This window comes from Rana temporaria, chromosome 8 (genome assembly GCF_905171775.1).
Source record: "Rana temporaria chromosome 8, aRanTem1.1, whole genome shotgun sequence".
In the NCBI taxonomy this organism is placed as follows: Eukaryota; Metazoa; Chordata; class Amphibia; order Anura; family Ranidae; genus Rana; species Rana temporaria.
This window is the reverse complement of record NC_053496.1, coordinates 159485077-159506590: the sequence shown is the minus strand read 5'-3', so window position 1 is coordinate 159506590 and position 21514 is coordinate 159485077. Positions and strand designations below refer to the sequence as shown.

The following is a 21514-nucleotide window of genomic DNA, read 5'->3' as shown; positions in this document are numbered from 1 at the left end:
GGAGTCCGCTCTTTTATCCATGGGATCTTTTAGTACCCCCATGTCTTCGAACGCAAAAGATCCGTGCGTCGAGACACCTGGGAAAAAGCAGCATCTACTTTTGGCTTTTTATTCCAGGCTTCAGAGTCCTTATCTTCAAAGGGGAATCTTTTCCTTAGACTTTTAGAAAAGAAGGGGCCCCTTTCTGGATCGTTCCACTCTTTTTTAATAGTATCTGATACTACTTTGTGAATTGGAAAAACTTTGTGTTTGGAGACATCCAGACCCTGGTACATTTTGTCGTGAAGAGACAAATGTACCTCCTCTTCTTGAATATCAAGCGTAGTATAAATTGCTTCAAGAAGATCATCTACTTCATCTAGAGAGACTTTGTATCTGGAACTTCTGTACTCTCTTTCCTCTTCCTCCTCATCTGAATCCCTGAGTGAGCGAAGAGTACTAGTCCCTTCATTCCCTGAATCCACAACCTCTGACCTCGAGGTGGAAGCTTTTGGGCTGGGTGGTAAATGTTGGGGTTCAGCTTGCGCTGCTGGATTCTGAACCAACATAGATTTGACCGAGTTCAAAGAACTTGCAAGTTCTTGTACTGAAGAAAATAGAACTTTATATTGCTGGGATGTTTCTTCTTCTACTAAATCCTTAATACAGGATTTGCACATTGCCTTCTGCCATGAATCTCTAAGAGGGTTTCTGCAAGAAGTACATTTCCTTTGAGTTGGTGGCTTTTTAGTTTTTGGTTTCTCCTAAAACACACAGAAAAGGGTATTTTACAATTGGATAACCAAATAGGTTTTTTACAAAAAAAGGAAAAAACCGCCACCACTTTAAAGGGAAGATGTGAAGAAAAATGGCCCACAGCTTAAAGACATATCACCACCCAGTGAAAAACTGCCAGGGACCGAGAGAAGTTACCTCTGACCCTGCAGTACAGGCTCCCTAAAGGAGGACAAATAACAAACACCACATAAGCCCAACAGTAAAGGATAGAGGCACCGCTGTACCCCCCCTACCTGGACCTGAGCGGCGTCTGAGGCGCCTGTCTCCGCCATGGCTGTTGGTTCCCCTTCCATCGCCGAGAGAAACACAGCCGGGACTGAATGATTTTTTAAATCTTCCTGGGTCCGCGCGTCATCAAAGATGGCCGGAACCGGAAGACGCCGCTCTTTAGGCCTGTCCCCTGACCCCTGCGTTACTAGGCAACGTGGACCACGCGTCGCCACGTCTCTACAGGAAGCCGCGCCGCTGTGCATGACGTCACCCGCCCGCCAGGACCCGGGACCGACATGCGGCGTTCCTAAACAAACACCGCAAACGCGGTAACGTACCGCCCGGCCACCTGAGCCAGAACAGCGGACCCCTGGGCACTCAGCGCCGCTTTCTGGAGAGCCTTCACTCCACTGAGCAGGGAGAGGCTGGAGACTCCGGAGCACCCCCCCACACTTAGGGGGGCCTGGGATGGCCGCTGCACACCCAGCAGACACAGACAAGGTAAGCTTACCCCTCCAACCTTGGAAAGAGCGCAGCACCCCTGGTCCACAAGCATGCGCTTCCACCATGGCGGAGGAAACACAACAACTGAGGCCATGGTGGAAGAGGAGGGCTTTTAAAGACTAGCATGGGTTTCCTAATGAAGAGGCGGAGCTGCGCTCTCTCCAAGGTTGTCCTGAAAGGCGACTGGAGAAAAAAACTTTTTTCCACAGGATTCGGGACAACTTTAGGGGTGCGCGTTATACCGCGATAAATACGGTATTTGGCACCACCTTGATCGCAAATATATGCCACTGGTGTGGTTAACTGACTTTAGATTAGATGACCCTCCAGCTTGGAGGTCCAGCATTGCAAATATAACCACATCACCTGATGTTCCAAAATGTTTGTTCAGGAGATGATTCTTCTGACATCCAAGTGCCCTGTCTCCACAGGGGGCCCAAGACTTCTTCCCAACCCAACAAGCTGGCATCCATCGCGAGGATCTTCCAGAAGTCAGGAGGAAAGGACTTTCGACTCTGGTGGTTCTAGCCAGCTCAGTAGATTGCTTTAAGAAAGGTCTGGATTATTTCCTAAATGTACAGAATATAACTGAGTACTGACATTTGTAGGTAACGTTGATCCAGGGAAAATCCGATTGTCTCTCGGGGCATCAGGAAGGATTTTTATTTTTCCTGCTGCTGTAGCAAATTGGATCATGCTTTTTTTGTCTTCCTCTGGATCAACTGCAGGTATAGGATTGTATTCTCCCCCCCCCCCCCCTCTGGTTGTGAACGTGAGTCTTTTTTCAACCTGACTAACTCCAAAGCTACATTCCTGAGCCACCAAGACAACATTCTATCAAGGACTGGACTAATTTCCCATATTGCAGTCCTGAGGATTGTTTTCCCTGGCTGTACCTTCTGGTCACCCTGTGAACCATTTCCCTGTCCCCCCTATTGCCATTCAGTAGACTCTAGATCAGTGATGGAGAACCTTGGCACCCCAGATGTTTTGGAACTACATTTCCCATGATGCTCCACTACACTGCAGAGTGCTAGAGCATCATGGGAAATGTAGTTCCAAAACATCTGGGGTGCCAAGGTTCTCCATCACTGCTCTAGATCAGAGATCCTCAAACTACTGCCCTCCAGCTGTTGTAGAACTACACATCCCATGAGTCATTTTAACACACTGACATTCACAGACATGACTAGGCATGATGGGAATTGTAGTTCCTGAACAACTGGAGGGCGGCCTTAGTTTAAAGACCCATGCTCTAGATCAGGGGTCTTCAAACTATGGCCCTCCAGGTGTTCAGGAACTACAATTCCCATCATGCCTAGTTATGTCTGTGAATGTCAGTGTGTTACAATGCCTCATGGGAAGTGTAGTTCCAAAACAGCTGGAGGGCCGTAGTTTGAGGACCCCTGTCTTAGATCAATGCTGTGATACATTGTTGCTCCAGGACCTATTTCTTTGTGTTGTGTCCCAAAGCCACCCTCCCTGTACACTCTAGTTCCCCAATAAATGCCTTTCCATAGGGATCCGTGTGCACACTGTGCTCCTAGTTCATCACACACACCCCTTGTCAAAGGAAGTGTGTATCCAAATGGTACTACTGGCTGTAACAGGAATTTACAAAATGTTCCAGATGGTACTACAAAAAAGGGGAAGGAGAGGGTCTGGTCTGATGCCACGTACAGACGGTCGTTTTTTGTGCTGAAAAAAAAAACCGACGTTTTAAATCATGAAATAAAACAACGTTTTTGAAACTTCATTTTCAAAAACGAAGTTGCCTACACACCATCGTTTTTTCACAATGCTCTAGCAAAGCGAGGTTACGTTCACCACTTTTTTCCCCATTGAAGCTCGCTTCATAACTAGCTTCTGGGCATGCGCGGGTTTAAAAAAAACGTAGTTTTTTGCTACACACGGTCAATTTCTGTGAAACAAAAAACTACGTTTTGAAAAACGACACAAAAAATTCAAGCATGTTCGAATTTTTTTTTTGTCTTTTTTTTGAAGACATAAAACGACGTTTTGAGGTCCGCTAATTGCATATCCCTGTTTTATAGTTTGACCAAAGTTCTACATAAAAAAAAAAAAAAAAAACATTTTTTTTTATCCCTCAACAACTCAAACATGATTTTTTTTTAATGGAAGAAATAAAATACACAGATCTGTAAGTTGGGAAAGGAAGGAGCTTTATTAAAAAGAACTAAACGCTATAAAAGTGACGGTAGACAATATGTACAAATAAAGGCGAACGCTCAGCGCAATCCACTTTGTGAGCTTCCTGCACTTGGGTGCTCAGGACTGTGTCGGCTCTAGAAAAAAAAATAAAAAAATAAAATGATTAACAATAAATTGTATGTAAAGTAAACCCAACATTTCATATTCCTGATGTGTACTTGTGTGAAAAAGTACCCCATTCTGTCTCTCAATAGGACAAAAAAATAAAGAATAATAAAAAAAACCCACACTTACTCTGTCCAATGAAATCCCTTACACTTCCAGCTTTTCAGGCTGACTGATGTCCAGAATTATGGGGCTTTAAACTCTGCGTCTCAGTCCTTCTAAAGGCTTTTACTTCCAGTCATGCGGGTGCCCATGGTTCCCTCAACCACTGCCTTCAGGTATCCAGGCCATCCCAAACTCCTCATAGTTACTTGTCCCTTTCCCACGGCCAAAACAACTGCTGCCACCAACTCCTGGTTGTCAAGTTTCCTTAGTGGAAGCAGATTCGCTAATCCATGCGAATATAAGACCAGATGGCAGCCTTGCCAATCTATGAAGGAGTAGCTTGATGCCAAAGAGCCCAAAAGAAACTTCTAGCTTTAAAAAGGAGTATCCCTTAACATGTTCGAGTGGCACCTGATCATTGAGACTGAATAATGGTCTGAGCTACCGAGAAATGGTAGAATGAGAAGCCGATTCACAGGGGCCATCGTGAATGGCCGGCAGAGGAAGGAAGCCGTCACCAGGATCTCTGGACAGGATTGCAAAAGCAGAGACTTGACCCTTAATGGTGCCTGTGGCCAATGGCTTGTCCACATCCATTTGTAAAAAAAGCTATGGATTTGTCCCGTGGAGAACATCCTAGGGCAGGGATCCTCAAACTACGACCCTCCAGCTGTTGTAGAACTACACATCCCATTAGACATTGTAACACACTGACATGACTAGGCATGATGGGAATTTTAGTTCCTGAACAACTGGAGGGCCGTAGTTTGAAGACCCCTGATCTAGGGCAGTGATGGCGAACCTTGGCAGCCCAGATGTTTTGGAACTACATATCCCACTCTGCAGTGTAGTGGAGCATCATGGGAAATGTAGTTCCAAAACATCTGGGGTGCCAAGGTTCGCCATCACTGTCCTAAGGGTGTAAGCCTCTCACCAGAGTATACTTTCCACCTACAGTAGAAAAATATTGCAAGAAGCAGCAGTCCTTCCAGTTTCCAACATCAGGGATGTCTGTTCCTCAGATTATGGAGGGCGTGTGTAATGTGTAATATATATATATATATATACATACACACACACACACACGACTGTTAAAAAATATTACAGGAGATGGTCAGAGACTGGGGACATGGTACAGGAGACCAATGCAGCCTCACCAGAGCCCATCACATGCAGCCTGCCAGTGCCCAGCAGCCTACCAGTGGGGCACACGGAGACCCCGCGGACCGCCTGCAGCATGGGCGAGGGAGGAGAGTAAGGACGGGCGCTCAAGACACCCCCAGAGGCAATTTTTGGCCGAAATGTTGGTGCATCTCTATCTATATATAGACACCCACAATTTAATGTGACATAACCTGTAAAAAAACAAACAAACACACACACAGCATATCTCTGTCAGACAGAAATCCGTGTGTATGGCTGCTTGGCAAACAAAACCTTCTAGGGCAGGGATATGCAATTAGCGGACCTCCAGCTGTTGCAAAATTACAAGTCCCATCATGCCTCTGCGCGCGTCATGCTTGTGGCCGTCAGTCTTGCTATGCCTCATGGGACTTGTCGTTTTGCAACAGCTGGAGGTCCGCTAATTGCATATCCCTGTTCTAGGGCAAGGGTGCTCAACCTGTGGCCCACCAGCTGTTGTAAAACTACCATCACACCCCTTACCTTTGGGAGTCATGCTTGTACCTGTAATCCTTGCAATGCCTCGTGGGACTTATAGTTCCGCAACAGCTGGAGGGCCACAGGTTAAGCAGCCATGTTCTATGGGCTGGCAAGCTATTCCAAGTGGTGTCTGGTGTGCATGAGCACTGGGAAATGTGATTAAGGCCACTTTCACACTGAGGCACTGCCAGTAAAAACAGCGCTTTTGAAGCGATTTTCTGTTGCTTTCTATTCATTTCAATGGAGAGGGGAGTTTTTCACAGCCCTGTCAGCACACTGCCCCAGTGTGAAAGCATTATTTTAATGGAAATAATTTTCCGTGAGCTTTTTAGGCGGTCTTTAGCGTGAAAGCGCCTCAGTGTGAAAACGGTCTAACACAGATTTTAGTCCTTCAGTCCACCAGCATGCATGGGCCTCTATTGTGGGGACACTCGGTTTGGTGTTAGGACCACAGATTCCAGGGGGACGTGGCTCACGAATGCGTTTGCAAATGCGTGCGGACCAAATCCCTGTTTTTAACACATACTGTTAGACAGGATAATTGGTTGTCTGCGAGCTGGTCGGTAAGTAGGCTTGTTTTTTTCCTGAGCATTCCCCGGGCTTTGTAACACAGATTTTAGCTTACAGAGGAAGCTTGAGGAATCCCAGCAGCGTGTACCAATTTATAGACTGCACCCAAACTCTTAGGCCCCATGCACACGAGACGCTGTTAAACGCGCATTCAGAGGCAGTTGGACACTTTTTTCAACTGCCCCTGAACTCATTCAATGTTATCCTGTGTGTCCATGTACACCGTCTCGTTTTTTGGCGTTTAGGCAGTTGCGTTAAACCTTGTTTTTCCAGAAGCAAAAAAATAAATGGGTTCAGACGCAAAAGTTATCCACGTTTCAGACGCAAAACGCGGTACCGGCATTTTCGTTTATGCATTTTTAAAGGCGACCTATTTTTTTTACATTAGAAATCTCAAAAATGATGGCAAATGATAAACCATTAAAAAAAAAAAAAAAAAAAAAAAAAAAAAGTATAAAAAAAAAAAAAAATAAAAAAAAAAATTGCTTGCATTGCATTGTGGACATGCCACAGCTTGTGGCAGGTGACGTGGCAAGTGAACAATCCACAACCTGTGGCAGGTGACGTGGCAAGTGAACAATCCACAACCTGTGGCAGGCAACCTGTGGCAAGTGAACAATCCACAACCTGTGGCAGGCAACCTGTGGCAAGTGAACAATCCGCAACCTGTGGCAAGTGGACAATCCGCAACCTGTGGCAAGTGGACAATCCGCAACCTGTGGCAAGTGGACAATCCGCAACCTGTGGCAAGTGGACAATCCGCAACCTGTGGCAAGTGGACAATCCGCAACCTGTGGCAAGTGGACAATCCGCAACCTGTGGCAAGTGGACAATCCGCAACCTGTGGCAAGTGGACAATCCGCAACCTGTGGCAAGTGGACAATCCGCAACCTGTGGCAAGTGGACAATCCGCAACCTGTGGCAAGTGGACAATCCGCAACCTGTGGCAAGTGGACAATCCGCAACCTGTGGCAAGTGGACAATCCGCAACCTGTGGCAAGTGGACAATCCGCAACCTGTGGCAAGTGGACAATCCGCAACCTGTGGCAAGTGGACAATCCGCAACCTGTGGCAAGTGGACAATCCGCAACCTGTGGCAAGTGGACAATCCGCAACCTGTGGCAAGTGGACAATCCGCAACCTGTGGCAAGTGGACAATCCACAACCTGTGGCAAGTGGACAATCCACAACCTGTGGCAAGTGGACAATCCACAACCTGTGGCAGGCAACCTGTGGCAAGTGAACAATCCGCAACCTGTGGCAAGTGGACAATCCGCAACCTGTGGCAAGTGGACAATCCGCAACCTGTGGCAAGTGGACAATCCGCAACCTGTGGCAAGTGGACAATCCGCAACCTGTGGCAAGCAACCTGTGGCAAGTGGACAATCCACAACCTGTGGCAGGCAACGTGGCAAGTGGACAATCCACAACCTGTGGCAGGCAACGTGGCAAGTGGACAATCCACAACCTGTGGCAGGCAATGTGGCAAGTGGACAATCCACAACCTGTGGCAAGTGACACGCTAAATACAAGTACATTGCTGATCCCTCACCTGCTGCTACTCACTCTGGTCTCACAAAATATCTGAAATGGTTTAAAAGACTTTTTTGAGCTTAGGGAGGGTCTTATGATGTTTCCTAACGCTTATAGATGCAAATGCGGTAAACCGCAGCTAAACCCGGCTACAATCGCGGCAAAACGGCATTTATAAAATGCTGGTTTCAGCCTTTAAAAAAAAATGTGTTCAGCAGTTTGCACCGGCGTCTCGTGTGCATGGGGCCTTACAGTACACCAGATTGCATATAAGATTTGTATCTGCCAGCGAGATTTGTGTGAAATCTTTCACCAGTGGTGACTTGGGGTATTGCAGGCTCTGACAAGAACAGCTGGCTATACCTTTCCAAGGCAAATTCTGCACTCATTGGCCCGGATTCAGATACATTTTCGTATCTATCGGCGGGCGTAACGTAACTCAGATACATTACGCCTGTGGCAGGTGACGTGGCAAGTGAACAATCCACAACCTGTGGCAAGTGAACAATCCACAACCTGTGGCAGGCAACCTGTGGCAAGTGGACAATCCGCAACCTGTGGCAAGTGGACAATCCGCAACCTGTGGCAAGTGGACAATCCGCAACCTGTGGCAAGTGGACAATCCGCAACCTGTGGCAAGTGGACAATCCGCAACCTGTGGCAAGTGGACAATCCGCAACCTGTGGCAAGTGGACAATCCGCAACCTGTGGCAAGTGGACAATCCGCAACCTGTGGCAAGTGGACAATCCGCAACCTGTGGCAAGTGGACAATCCGCAACCTGTGGCAAGTGGACAATCCGCAACCTGTGGCAAGTGGACAATCCGCAACCTGTGGCAAGTGGACAATCCGCAACCTGTGGCAAGTGGACAATCCACAACCTGTGGCAAGTGGACAATCCACAACCTGTGGCAGGCAACCTGTGGCAAGTGAACAATCCGCAACCTGTGGCAAGTGGACAATCCGCAACCTGTGGCAAGTGGACAATCCGCAACCTGTGGCAAGTGGACAATCCGCAACCTGTGGCAAGTGGACAATCCGCAACCTGTGGCAAGTGGACAATCCACAACCTGTGGCAAGTGGACAATCCGCAACCTGTGGCAAGCAACCTGTGGCAAGTGGACAATCCACAACCTGTGGCAGGCAACGTGGCAAGTGGACAATCCACAACCTGTGGCAGGCAACGTGGCAAGTGGACAATCCACAACCTGTGGCAGGCAATGTGGCAAGTGGACAATCCACAACCTGTGGCAAGTGACACGCTAAATACAAGTACATTGCTGATCCCTCACCTGCTGCTACTCACTCTGGTCTCACAAAATGACTGAAATGGTTAAATACTGTTTTTTGAGCTTAGGGAGGGTCTTATGTTTAAACGCTTATAGATGCAAATGCGGTAAACCGCAGCTAAACCCGGCTACAATCGCGGCAAAACGGGCGTCTATAAAATGCTGGTTTCGGCCTTTAAAAACATGTGTTCAGCCGAGTTTGCACCGGAGTCTCGTGTGCATGGGGCCTTACAGTACACCAGATTGTATATAAGATTTGTATCTGCCAGCGAGATTTGTGTGAAATCTTTCACCAGTGGTGACTTGGGGTATTGCAGGCTCTGACAAGAATACAACAGCTGGCTATACCTTTCCAAGGCAAATTCTGCACTCATTGGCCCGGATTCAGATACATTTTCGTATCTATCGGCGGGCGTAACGTAACTCAGATACATTACGCCGCCGTAACTTAGGGCGCAAGTTCCGTATTCAGAAAGCACTCGTGCCCTAAGTTACGTCGGCGTAGTGTAAATGTGTCGGCGTAAGCCCGCCTAATTCAAATGTGGATGATGTGGGCATGTTTTATTTAAATTACTTGTGACCCCACGTAATTGACGTTTCTTACGAACGGCGCATGCGCCATCCGTAAAACGTTTACAAGTGCGCATGCTCCAAATTACGCCGCAAACGGTCAATGCTTTCGACGTGAACGCAACTTACGTACAGCCCTATTCGCGAACGACTTACGCAAAATACGACGCTGTTCGTTCGTTTCCGACGTCCATACCCAACATGACCCCTGCTTTATGAGGAGTAACTTTACGACGGAAAAAGCCTTACGTAAACAATGCGCCGGGCGGACGTACGTTTCTGAATCGGCGTATCTACCTAATTTGCATATTCGACGCGGAAGTCTAGGGAAGCGCCCCTAGCGGTCAGCGTAAATATCTGGAGATACGCTGTCGTAACTGCTTTCTGAATCCGGGCCATTCCCTCTACACCCAACAAGGTCCTCACTAGGGTTGTCCCGATACCAGTATCAGTATCGAGTATTTGCGGGAGTACTCGCGCAAATACCCCCGATACCTAAATAGAATACCCCCACCGCATCGAAAGCCACCGCCGCATCGAAAGCCGCCACATGGGTTAAACGGCATGCGGGAACATCACAGCTTTCATTTGAATAGCTGTAGTGTTCCCGCGCGTATAGACACTCCCCCTTGCTCAGGATTGGATGGGTGATCATGATCTGTCCAATCCCGAGCAAGGGGGAGTGTCTATACGCGCGGGCAAAACAGCTATTCAAATGAATGCTGCGATTTTCTCCATGCGGCGGCTTTCGGTATGGGGGAAATGGCTAGAGGGCCATGGCTGCATATGTGAGGGGCATGGCTAGAGGGCCATGGCTGCATATGTGAGGGGCATGGCTAGAGGGCCATGGCTGCATATGTGAGGGGCATGGCTAGAGGGCCATGGCTGCATATGTGAGGGGCATGGCTAGAGGGCCATGGCTGCATATGTGAGGGGCATGGCTAGAGGGACATGGCTGCATATGTGGGGGACATGGCTGCATATGTGGGGGACATTTAAAAAAAAGTATCGGTATTCGGTATCGGCGACTACTTGAAAAAAATAAAAAAGTATCGGTACTTGTACTCAGTCCTAAAAAAGTGGTATCGGGACAACCCTAGTCCTCACCTCAATAAGCTACGTGCCACAAGCTTAACAACTAGAGTAGCCGTGGCAGTTTTACAACCATTACCTGTGTCAGGACTGGAAACTTGGTTCTTGTGACATTCTGCCAGCGGGCTGTGTTTTTTTTTGGGGGAAGCACAGTGGGCAGAAATACCACGTTGTGTCAGCTGGCCTTCCTGTACCCTAGGTACACTTATTCATGACAAAGTATCAATGGTACTGAGGTATACAATTGTGCTTTTTCTATTTGCCTAGAGTCCAGAGCTAACAGTTACGCATTGCTCAGTCACCTTCTTTTTCTTTTTGTCTTTCTTCTTCCGCCTTCTTTCTGGGTCGTCTTCCCTCTGTTTCTTCTTCTTTTTTCTGTGATCAGAGTCTGACGGGGTTTCTAGAACATAGAGAGACAACCTGTCAGTGACATGACTTGTGCAGTCCTGTGGATCCAATAATCCATCACGCTCTATACTGACCTGGGGGAGCGGGCTCCTGTGTTCTGCTCTGTTTGTGCTTTTTGTTTTTCTTTTTTGGCGGTTGTATGTGCATTAGGCGACACTGCTCTGGAAGCTAAAAATGAAAAAACAATGAATAAAAGTCTAATACCATGGAAGGATGTTTAACCTCTTTACCACCGGGCTTGTTTTTCAGATTCGGTGTTTAGGAGACTAAAGCAGTTTTTTTTTGCTAGAAAATTACTTAAAACCCCCAAACATATATATATTTTTGTCTAACACCCTAAAGAATAAAATGGCAGTCATTGCAATACTTTGTCACACCGTATTTGTGCAGCGTTCTTACAAGCGCACATTTTTTTGAAAAAAAAAAAAATCACTTTTTTTAATTCAAAAAATAAGACAATAAATTTTGCCCAATTTTTTTTATAATATGAAAGATAATGTTACGCCGAGTAAAATGATACCCAACATGTCACCCTTAAAAATTGCGCCCGCTCGTGGCATGACGACAAACTTTTACCCTTAAAAATCTCGATAGGCGACGTTTAAAAAATTCTACAGGTTGCATGTTTTGAGCTACAGAGGAGGTCTAGAATTATTGCTCTCGCTCTAACGATCGCGGCGATACCTCACTTGTGTGGTTTGAATACAGTTTTCATATGCGGGCGCTACTCGCGTATACGTTCGCTTCTGTGCGCGAGCTCGTCGGGATGGGGCGCTTTAAAAAAACATTTTTTTGTTTTCTTATTTAGTTTATAATTTTTTACACTGAAATAAAAAAATAAATAAAATTATCACTTTTTATTCCTATTACAAGGAATGTAAACATCCCTTGTAATAAAAAAAAAAAAAAAAAAAAAATGACAGGTCCTCTTAAATATGAAATCTGGGGTCAAAAAGACCTCAGATCTAATATTTAGACTTAAATGCAAAAAAAAAAAAAAAAAAAAAAAAATGTTTTTTTTAAGACGCTGGGCGGGACTGACGTTTTGACGTCACTTCCGCCCAGCAGAGCTATGAGGACGGGTGGGGGCGATTTTTCCCTCACTCGCAACCCCAGTCAGCTGCCGAACGGACCCGATCGCCTCCGCCGCTACCGACGGCTCCGGTAAGCGGCGGAGGGCGCGGGAGGCTCTCTCCCGCCACCGATAACGGCGAATTCGCCGCGGAGACCGCCGTTATTGTGTACAGGACCGCCCACTGAAGAGATGGATACCTCGGTTGTGGCAGCAGCTGCTGCCGTTACCGAGATATCCATCTTTAAAAAGAGGACGTCTTTTTGACATGGGGCGGTGGTCAAGAGGTTAATGTATTTCCGCAGTAATATGCAGCCAATCACACAAAGGCAGACTTCTACTTGCTACAGCAGACATACTAAATAAAAAAAAAAAATTGCCTCACAAACCTTCAGAGACCCTACTGTTACAGCCGAATCGTGAGCCAATGTTCTTATTGGCCTATCACTATGATGGACTGCCTCAGTGGCCAATAGAAATGTGGAATAGTTTTCTTGTTGCCATCCCTTGTGGCGTAGACAGAGCCACACTAACATTCTGATCCCCACTGTGACTGGTGTAGTAGCCCAGCACCCCTCCTGAACCCGAGAGCAATACCTCACCCCTCACGTCCCCATCCAGAAATCAAAACACTTCACTATTCCGACTCTGGTCCTCCAACTGTTTACCCATCATCTCCTTTGATGTTACATCTTGATATAGCCTTAGATATTCCACTTAAACCACTTAAGACCAATATGCAGGTAAAAGGACTAGGCCCCCTTTTGCGATTCGGCACTGCGTCGCTTTAACCACTTCCCGACCGCCGCATGTAAATGTACGTCCACAGTATGGCACGTACAGGCACATGGGCGTTCATGTACGTCCTTGCCTTCTAGCGGGTGGGGGGTCCGATCGGGACCCCCCCGCTACATGCGGCGGTCGGGTACGCTCGGGGAGCGATCCATGACGACGGCGCGGCTATTTGTTTATAGCCGCTCCGTCGCGATAGCTCCCCGGAGCTGAAGAACGGAGAGAGCCGTATGTAAACACGGCTTCCCCGTGCTTCACTGTGGTGGCGCATCGATCGTGTCATCCCCTTTATAGGGAGACACAATCGATGACGTCACACCTACAGCCACACCCCCTACAGTTGTAAACACACACTAGGTGAACCCTAACTCCTACAGCGCCCCCTGTGGTTAACTCCCAAACTGGAACTGTCATTTTCACAATAAACAATGCAATTTAAATGCATTTTTTGCTGTGAAAATGACAATGGTCCCAAAAATGTGTCAAAATTGTCCGAAGTGTCCGCCATAATGTCGCAGTCACGAAAAAAATCGCTGATCGCCGCCAATAGTAGTAAAAAAAAATTAAATAAAAATGCAATAAAACTATCCCCTATTTTGTAAACGCTATACATTTTGCGCAAACCAATCGATAAACGCTTATTGCGATTTTTTTTTAACTAAAAATAGGTAGAAGAATACGTATCAGCCTAAACTGAGGGAAAAAAAAATGTTTATATATGTTTTTGGGGGATATTTATTATAGCAAAAAGTAAAAAATATTGTTTTTTTTCAAAATTGTCGCTTTATTTTTGTTTATAGCGCAAAAAATAAAAACCGCAGAGGTGATCAAATACCACCAAAAGAAAGCTCTATTTGTGGGGAAAAAAGGACGCCAATTTTGTTTGGGGGCCACGTCGCATGACCGCACAATTGTCTGTTAAAGCGACGCAGTCCCGAACTGTAAAAACACCTTGTGTCTTTAGGCAGCATTTTGGTCCGGGGCTTAAGTGGTTAACTGACAATTGCGCGGTTGTGCAACGTGGCTCCAAAACAAAATTTGCGTCCCTTTTTAGAGCTTTCTTTTGGTGGTATTTGATCACCTCTACGGTTTATATTTTTTGCGCTATAAACAAAATAAGAGCGACAAATATGAAAAAAAAAAAAATGCAATATTTTTAACTTTTTGCCATAATAAATATCCCCCAAAAACATATAAAAAAAAAAAAAAAAAAAAAAATTCTCCTAATTTTAGGCCGAAACGTATTCTACCTATTTTTGGAAAAAAAACTAGAAAAAAAATTAAAAAAAAAAAAAATCGCAATAAGCGTTTATCGATTGGTTTGCGCAAAAATGTATAGCATTTACAAAATAGGGGATAGTTTTATTGCATATATATACACATATATATATTTTTTTTTACTATTTTTTTGTGTGACTGCGACATTATAGCGGACACTTTGGACAAGTTTGACACATTTTTGGGACCATTGTCATTTTCACAGCAAAAAATGCATTGTTTACTGTAAAAATGACAGTTGCAGTTTGAGAGTTAACCACAAGGGGGCGCTGAAGGGGTTAAGTGTAACCTCATATGTGTTTCTAACTGTAGGGGGGCGGGGCTGGACGTGTGACCTCATTGATCGCCTTTCCCTATATCAGGGAACAGACGATCAAAGACAGCACCACAGTGAAGAACGGGGAAGCTGTGTTTACACATACACACCTCTCCCCGTTCTTCAGCTCCTGTGACCGATTGTGGGACACCGGCGGCGATCGGGTCCCACGGCCACGGAGCTTTGGACCCACGGCTGGGCATTTAACAATCACGTACAGGTACGTGCTTGTGCCCAGACGTGCCATTCTGCAGATGTGTATCGGCGTTAGGTGGTCCTTATAGCAGTGTTTCACCCTAAAAACAAATTTCTTAGCATGCCATCAAGCATACTAGCGCGATCTACAGTACACCTTTCTTTTATTTTTTGGCGCCCTACTCAGTTTACTCCCGTAGTGACGTTTCAGACTCCCCGTGGGGAATGGGCGTTCCTATGCAGAGGGCAGATGATTGACGGCCGGCTATGGCGCGTCACGCTCCCCGAGGATAGCCCAAATAGGACTTGCCTCTTCATGTCGCTATATGGCGCCTGTGCACAGACATCGGAGCTGACTGCGCAGGCGCCGTGAAGAGGCAAGTCCTATTTGGGCCATCTTCGGGGAGCGTGACGCGCCATAGCCGGCCATCAATCATCTGCCCTCTGCATAGGAACGCCCATTCCCCACGGGGAGTCTGAAACTTCACTACGGGAGTAAACTGAGTAGGGCGCCAAAAAATAAAAGAAAGGTGTACTGTAGATCGCGCTAGTATGCTTGATGGCATGCTAGAAAAAAAAAAAAAAAATTTTTTAGGGTGAACCCCCGCTTTAACAACTTAAGGACCGCCTCATGTACATATACGTCAGCAGAATGGCACAGGCAGGCACAGCAACGTATATATACGTGCCCTGCTTGACGTGGGTCGGGGGTCCGATCGGGACCCCCCCCCCCCCCCCCCCCCGGTACATGCGGCGGTCCCCGTGGCTTCAGGAGCGATCCGGGACGACGGCGCGGCTATTCGTTTATAGCCGCTCCGTCGCGATCGCTCCCCGGAGCTGAAGAACGGGGAGAGCCGTGTGTAAACACGGCTTCCCCGTGCTTCACTGTGTCGGCGCATCGATCGAGTCATCCCTTTTATAGGGAGACTCGATCGATGACGTCAGTCCTACAGCCACACCCCCCTACACTAGTAAACACACACTAGGTGAACCCTAACTCCTACAGCGCCCCCTGTGGTTAACTCCCAAACTGCAACTGTCATTTTCACAATAAACAATGCAATTTAAATGCATTTTTTGCTGTGAAAATGACAATGGTCCCAAAAATGTGTCAAAATTGTCCGAAGTGTCCGCCATAATGTCGCAGTCACGAAAAAAAATCACTGATCGCCGCCATTAGTAGTAAAAAAAAAAAAAAAAAAAAAAAAAAAAAAAAAAAAAAAAAGCAAAAAAACTATCCCCTATTTTGTAAACACTATAAATTTTGCGCAAACCAACCGATAAACGATTATTGCGATTTTTTTTTACCAAAAATAGGTAGAATACGTATCGGCCTAAACTGAGGAAAAAAAAATGTTATAAATGTTTTTGGGGGATATTTATTATAGCAAAAAGTTAAAAAATATTGCATTTTTTTCAAAATTGTCGCTCTATTTTTGTTTATAGTGCAAAAAATAAAAACCGCAGAGGTGATCAAATACCACCAAAAGAAAGCTCTATTTGTGGGGAAAAAAGGACGCCAATTTTGTTTGGGAGCCACGTTGCACGACCGCGCAATTGTCTGTTAAAGCGACGCAGTCCCGAACTGTAAAAACCCCTTGGGTCTTTAGACAGCATTTTGGTCCGGGGCTTAAGTGGTTAAGTGGTAAAAAAAATAAAATAAGGAGAAGGAGAAAAAAAAAGGGAGAAAAAGAAGCAGGCACAACGATGAACTCAGGCAGGGGCATGAAGGCTGCCAGCATGTGCCAGTCCCTCTAACATACACAAGTCTTACCGGGCCGGCATGAAGTCTGAATCCAGTCAGTAGCGCTCCAGTTAAAGGTGTGAAGGAGTTTCCACATATCGGAGGCTTTTCAATTAGAGAGCGAAGACTGCTATTGTCCTGAGCACCGGGAGTGTCGATCATTCCTAGCAAAGACGTGGAAAACATTAGGAGGAGGTCACAACCCGCTATTATTATTATTATTATTATTATTATTATTATTATTATTACTACTACTACACATTTTTATTGTATTACCTGGAAGATCCGGAAGGAAATTGCTGAGCTTTTCTTTTACTTTTTTACCGCAGAATTTACCAAACGCATGTTCTAAATTGTAGTGCAATATGAGATTGACGCTGCCTGTGAGGTCAGAGAGTCCTGGAGGAAGGAAAATACAAGTAAATAGAAGGAAATCAAATACAACACGAGCCTTAGAACAGCGGCCCTAACACTGCGGCCCCCCCTCACACCGCGGGCCCCCCCCTCACACCGCGCCCCCCCCCCCTCACACCGCGGCCCCCCCCCCCTCACACCGCGGCGGCAATGGACAAATATCCCACCAACAACCAGGTCTCTCCCCCCCCCCATAGTCCAATCATTGGAGGTCTCTCCCCCCCCCATAGTCCAATCATTGGAGGTCTCTCTCCCCCCATAGTCCAATCATTGGAGGTCTCTCCCCCCCCCCCCCCCATAGTCCAATCATTGGAGGTCTCTCTCCCCCCCCATAGTCCAATCATTGGAGGTCTCTCCCCCCCCCCCCCCATAGTCCAATCATTGGAGGTCTCTCTCCCCCCCCCATAGTCCAATCATTGGAGGTCTCTCCCCCCACAGTCCAATCATTGGAGGTCTCTCTCTCCCCCCATAGTCCAATCATTGGAGGTCTCTCTCTCCCCCCATAGTCCAATCATTGGAGGTCTCTCTCTCTCCCCCCATAGTCCAATCATTGGAGGTCTCTCTCTCTCCCCCCATAGTCCAATCATTGGAGGTCTCTCTCTCTCCCCCCATAGTCCAATCATTGGAGGTCTCTCTCCCTCCCCCCATAGTCCAATCATTGGAGGTCTTTCTCTCCCCCCCATAGTCCAATCATTGGAGGTCTCTCCCCCCCCCATAGTCCAATCATTGGAGGTCTCTCTACCCCCCCCCCAGTCCAATCATTGGAGGTCTCTCCCCCCCCCCATAGTCCAATCATTGGAGGTCTCTCTCCCCCCCCACAGTCCAATCATTGGAGGTCTCTCTCCCCCCACAGTCCAATCATTGGAGGTCTCTCTCCCCCCACAGTCCAATCATTGGAGGTCTCTCTCCCCCCACAGTCCAATCATTGGAGGTCTCTCTCCCTCCCCCCATAGTCCAATCATTGGAGATCTCCCCCCCCCCATAGTCCAATCATTGGAGATCTCTCTCCCCCCCCCCCATAGTCCAATCATTGGAGATCTCTCTCTCCCCCATAGTCCAATCATTGGAGGTCTCTCCCCCCATAGTCCAATCATTGGAGGTCTCTCTCCCCCCCATAGTCCAATCATTGGAGATCTCTCTCCCCCCCCCATAGTCCAATCATTGGAGGTCTCTCTCCCCCCCCCCCCCATAGTCCAATCATTGGAGGTCTCCCCCCCCCATAGTCCAATCATTGGAGGTCTCCCCCCCCCATAGTCCAATCATTGGAGGTCTCCCCCCCCCATTAGTCCAATCATTGGAGGTCTCCCCCCCCCATAGTCCACTCATTGGAGATCTCTCTCCCCCCCCCCATAGTCCAATCATTGGAGGTCTCTCTCCCCCCCCCCATAGTCCAATCATTGGAGGTCTCTCTCCCCCCCCCCCCATAGTCCAATCATTGGAGGTCTCTCTCCCCCCCATAGTCCAATCATTGGAGGTCTCTCTCCCCCCCCCCCATAGTCCAATCATTGGAGGTCTCTCTCCCCCCCCCATAGTCCAATCATTGGAGGTCTCTCTCCCCCCCCATAGTCCAATCATTGGAGGTCTCTCTCCCCCCCCCATAGTCCAATCATTGGAGGTCTCTCTCCCCCCCATAGTCCAATCATTGGAGGTCTCTCTCCCCCCCACAGTCCAATCATAGGAGGTCTCTCTCCCCACCACAGTCCAATCATTGGAGGTCTCTCCCCCCACAGTCCAATCATTGGCGGTCTCTCTCACCCGGCGGCTCTTTGATGAGATAGAAAGGTCCGGAGCTCCTCCTGGTCGCCTCTTCCCCCCCGGGGACGGCGGAGGTCAGGGTAGGTGGAGGCGGTAGGGGAGGGACGGATGAGTTGGGTGGTCCGGACACTGACAGAGGCTTCCCCGGTCCGAAGCCGCCCGGAACCACCGGCGGGGCCCCCGGAGGACCTGAGGGGAGGGAAGGTGGCGGCTCTGAGGGGACGAAAAGCGACGAGAACGGCTCCATGATCTCGCCCGACTAACCAACCAATCGCATGTCTCCTCCTTCCTTCCGACACCCAATGGGCACGCATGGCTAAAACCAGCCCTCTTTCTGAGTAGCTGCCAATGATTGGCTCACCGGGGAGATAATATGGGGGGCCTCACGTGGTTCGTACTACCCACCAATAGGAACGTGAGACTAAAAACACACCTCCTAACCTAGCACCCGTCGCTGATTTGTTTACAGCGCTAGTGAGGCGGGACGTCTGCAAAAAGCTATCCAATCACAGCCGAAGTCTGCAACTTCAGCTCAGTCATTGGCTGTACGCCGAACCCGGCTTGGTCTGGGGGGAGGGTTGTACGGCTTGATGCCGGTGAAGGGGGCGGATCCAAGTGTTGCCCTCTGACGACCCTGGTTGGCGGTGACGAATTTGCCAACCATGATTTGTATTGGACAGTGTGTATGACAGGGGGTGTGGCTGTGTGGTTTGCTCGCCCTGATTGGGTGGAGTCCGGCTTCAATGATTGGTCTGGGAGGGGGTTGTACGTTCTCTCATTCAGTGAAGAAATAACCATGGCGGTGATCGCTCCTCTGCTGGCTCTGATCTATGGGGCGCCCGGCCTCTGGCGATGGGTCTCCCAGCCGTACTACCTCCTGTCGGCGCTGCTCTCCGTCTCCTTCGTCATGATCAGGAAGATCTCTCCGGTGTGCACGGCGCTGCCCACCCAGAGGGAGGACGGCAACCCCTGTGACTTTGACTGGGTGAGAGTGGAGAACAAGGGGAGAGGGAGGGAAGGGAGCGCGGGGGCGGTGCTCTGGGGAGGAGGCGGGGCCGAGGTTCCGCACTTACAGCGTGCGAGGAAAGCCGCCCCACCCCCTGACATATCCCCACCCCCCACCTCTCACCATACAAGGTCACATTGTCCATCCTTAGAAGGTTGTCAATAAAGTTTGTTGATCAGAAACCCCAAAATGTGATCAGTCCAGGGACTGCGCAGCTCTGCAGGCCTTTGCTTTACTTAAAGCGGTTGTAAACCCGCATATACTTTTTTTTTTTTTTTTACACACCTGCACTGCTTATTAGCTCATTATTAAATACTTCCCTCGAAACGAGGTGTAGGGAACTTACCTGGTCCACGCCGAGCTGAGCGTGTCTTCCGGGTATCGCCGCTCCAGCGCTGTGATTGGCTGGAGCGGCGATGATGTCACTCCCGTGCATGCGCGTGGGAGATTTCAATCCGGCATGGGTCGGCGGGGCCGGCCCTTCAGCCGAGGATCCCCCCCTGCGCATGCGCCGCTGCAATCAGTGGCGCATTGCGAGGGGAATATCTCCTAAACCGTACAGGTTTAGGAGATATTCTTTATACCTACAGGTAAGCCTTATTACCACTTGACCACTGGGCACGTAAACCCCCTTCCTAACCAGACCAATTTTCAGCTTTCGGTGCTCTCACAATTTGAATGACAATTACTCAGTCATACAACATTGTACCCAAATGAAATTTCCGTCCTTTTTTTCACACAAATAGAGCTTTCTTTTGGTGGTATTTAATCACCGTTGGGTTTTTGATTTTTTTTGCGCTATAAGAGAAAAAAGACTTAAAATTCTGTAAAAAAAAAAATGAATTTTTCTTTGTTTCTGTTATAAAATTGAGCAAATTTCGTATTTTTTTTCTTCATTCTTTTGCATAAATGTGAAAGATGAAGTTACGCCGAGTAAATAGATACCCAACATGTCACCCTTCAAAATTGCACACGCTCGTGGAATGGCGCCAAACTTCGCTACTTAAAAATCCCCATAGGCGACGTTGCATGGTAGTGTGGGGTATTGCAGGGCGGTGTGGGGTATTGCAGGGCGGTGTGGGGTATTGCAGGGCGGTGTGGGGTATTGCAGGGCGGTGTGGGGTATTGCAGGGCGGTGTGGGGTATTGCAGAGCGGTGTGGGGTATTGCAGAGTGGGGTATTGCAGCAGAGTAGTGTGGGGTATTGCAGGGTATTGCAGAGTAGTGTGGGGTATTGCAGCAGAGTAGTGTGGGGTATTGCAGGGTATTGCAGCAGAGTAGTGTGGGGTATTGCAGAGTATTGCAGAGTAGCGTGGGGTATTGCAGAGTAGTGTGGGGTATTGCAGCAGAGTAGTGTGGGGTATTGCAGGGTATTGCAGCAGAGTAGTGTGGGGTATTGCAGAGTATTGCAGAGTAGCGTGGGGTATTGCAGAGTAGCGTGGGGTATTGCAGAGTAGCGTGGGGTATTGCAGAGTAGCGTGGGGTATTGCAGAGTAGCGTGGGGTATTGCAGAGTAGCGTGGGGTATTGCAGAGTAGCGTGGGGTATTGCAGAGTAGCGTGGGGTATTGCAGAGTAGCGTGGGGTATTGCAGAGTAGCGTGGGGTATTGCAGAGTAGCGTGGGGTATTGCAGAGTAGTGTGGGGTATTGCAGGGTATTGCAGAGTAGTGTGGGGTATTGCAGAGTAGTGTGGGGTATTGCAGAGTATTGTGGGGTATTGCAGAGTAGTGTGGGGTATTGCAGAGTATTGTGGGGTATTGCAGAGTAGTGTGTGGGGTATTGCAGAGTAGTGTGGGGTATTGCAGAGTAGTGTGTGGGGTATTGCAGAGTAGTGTGGGGTATTGCAGAGTTGGGGCAGGGATGGATGGCTGGATCTGTGACTGCATTT

General features: G+C 48.0%; 2 protein-coding genes across 2 annotated transcripts in view; one reads left to right on the top strand and one right to left on the bottom strand.

Moving 5' to 3' along the window:
• Positions 1 to 3653: 3653 nt before the first annotated feature.
• On the bottom strand, positions 3654 to 18981 carry MED19 (mediator complex subunit 19). Its single transcript, XM_040321024.1, has 6 exons — positions 18623 to 18981; positions 16730 to 16852; positions 16484 to 16617; positions 11131 to 11224; positions 10951 to 11048; positions 3654 to 3797 (listed from the first exon to the last, which is right to left on the bottom strand). Exons 1-6 carry the CDS (start codon positions 18867 to 18869, stop codon positions 3741 to 3743), a joined length of 753 nt encoding a protein of 250 aa, XP_040176958.1. The 5' UTR covers positions 18870 to 18981; the 3' UTR covers positions 3654 to 3740.
• A 380-nt stretch (positions 18982 to 19361) lies between these two features.
• The window catches only part of TMX2 (thioredoxin related transmembrane protein 2), a gene marked incomplete at its 3' end in the record, with an annotated part of 26013 nt that continues 23860 nt past the window's right edge, over positions 19362 to 21514 (top strand). The window contains 1 exon segment of the mRNA XM_040321023.1: positions 19362 to 19607. Within this exon segment, the coding sequence (XP_040176957.1) occupies positions 19419 to 19607 (189 nt within the window).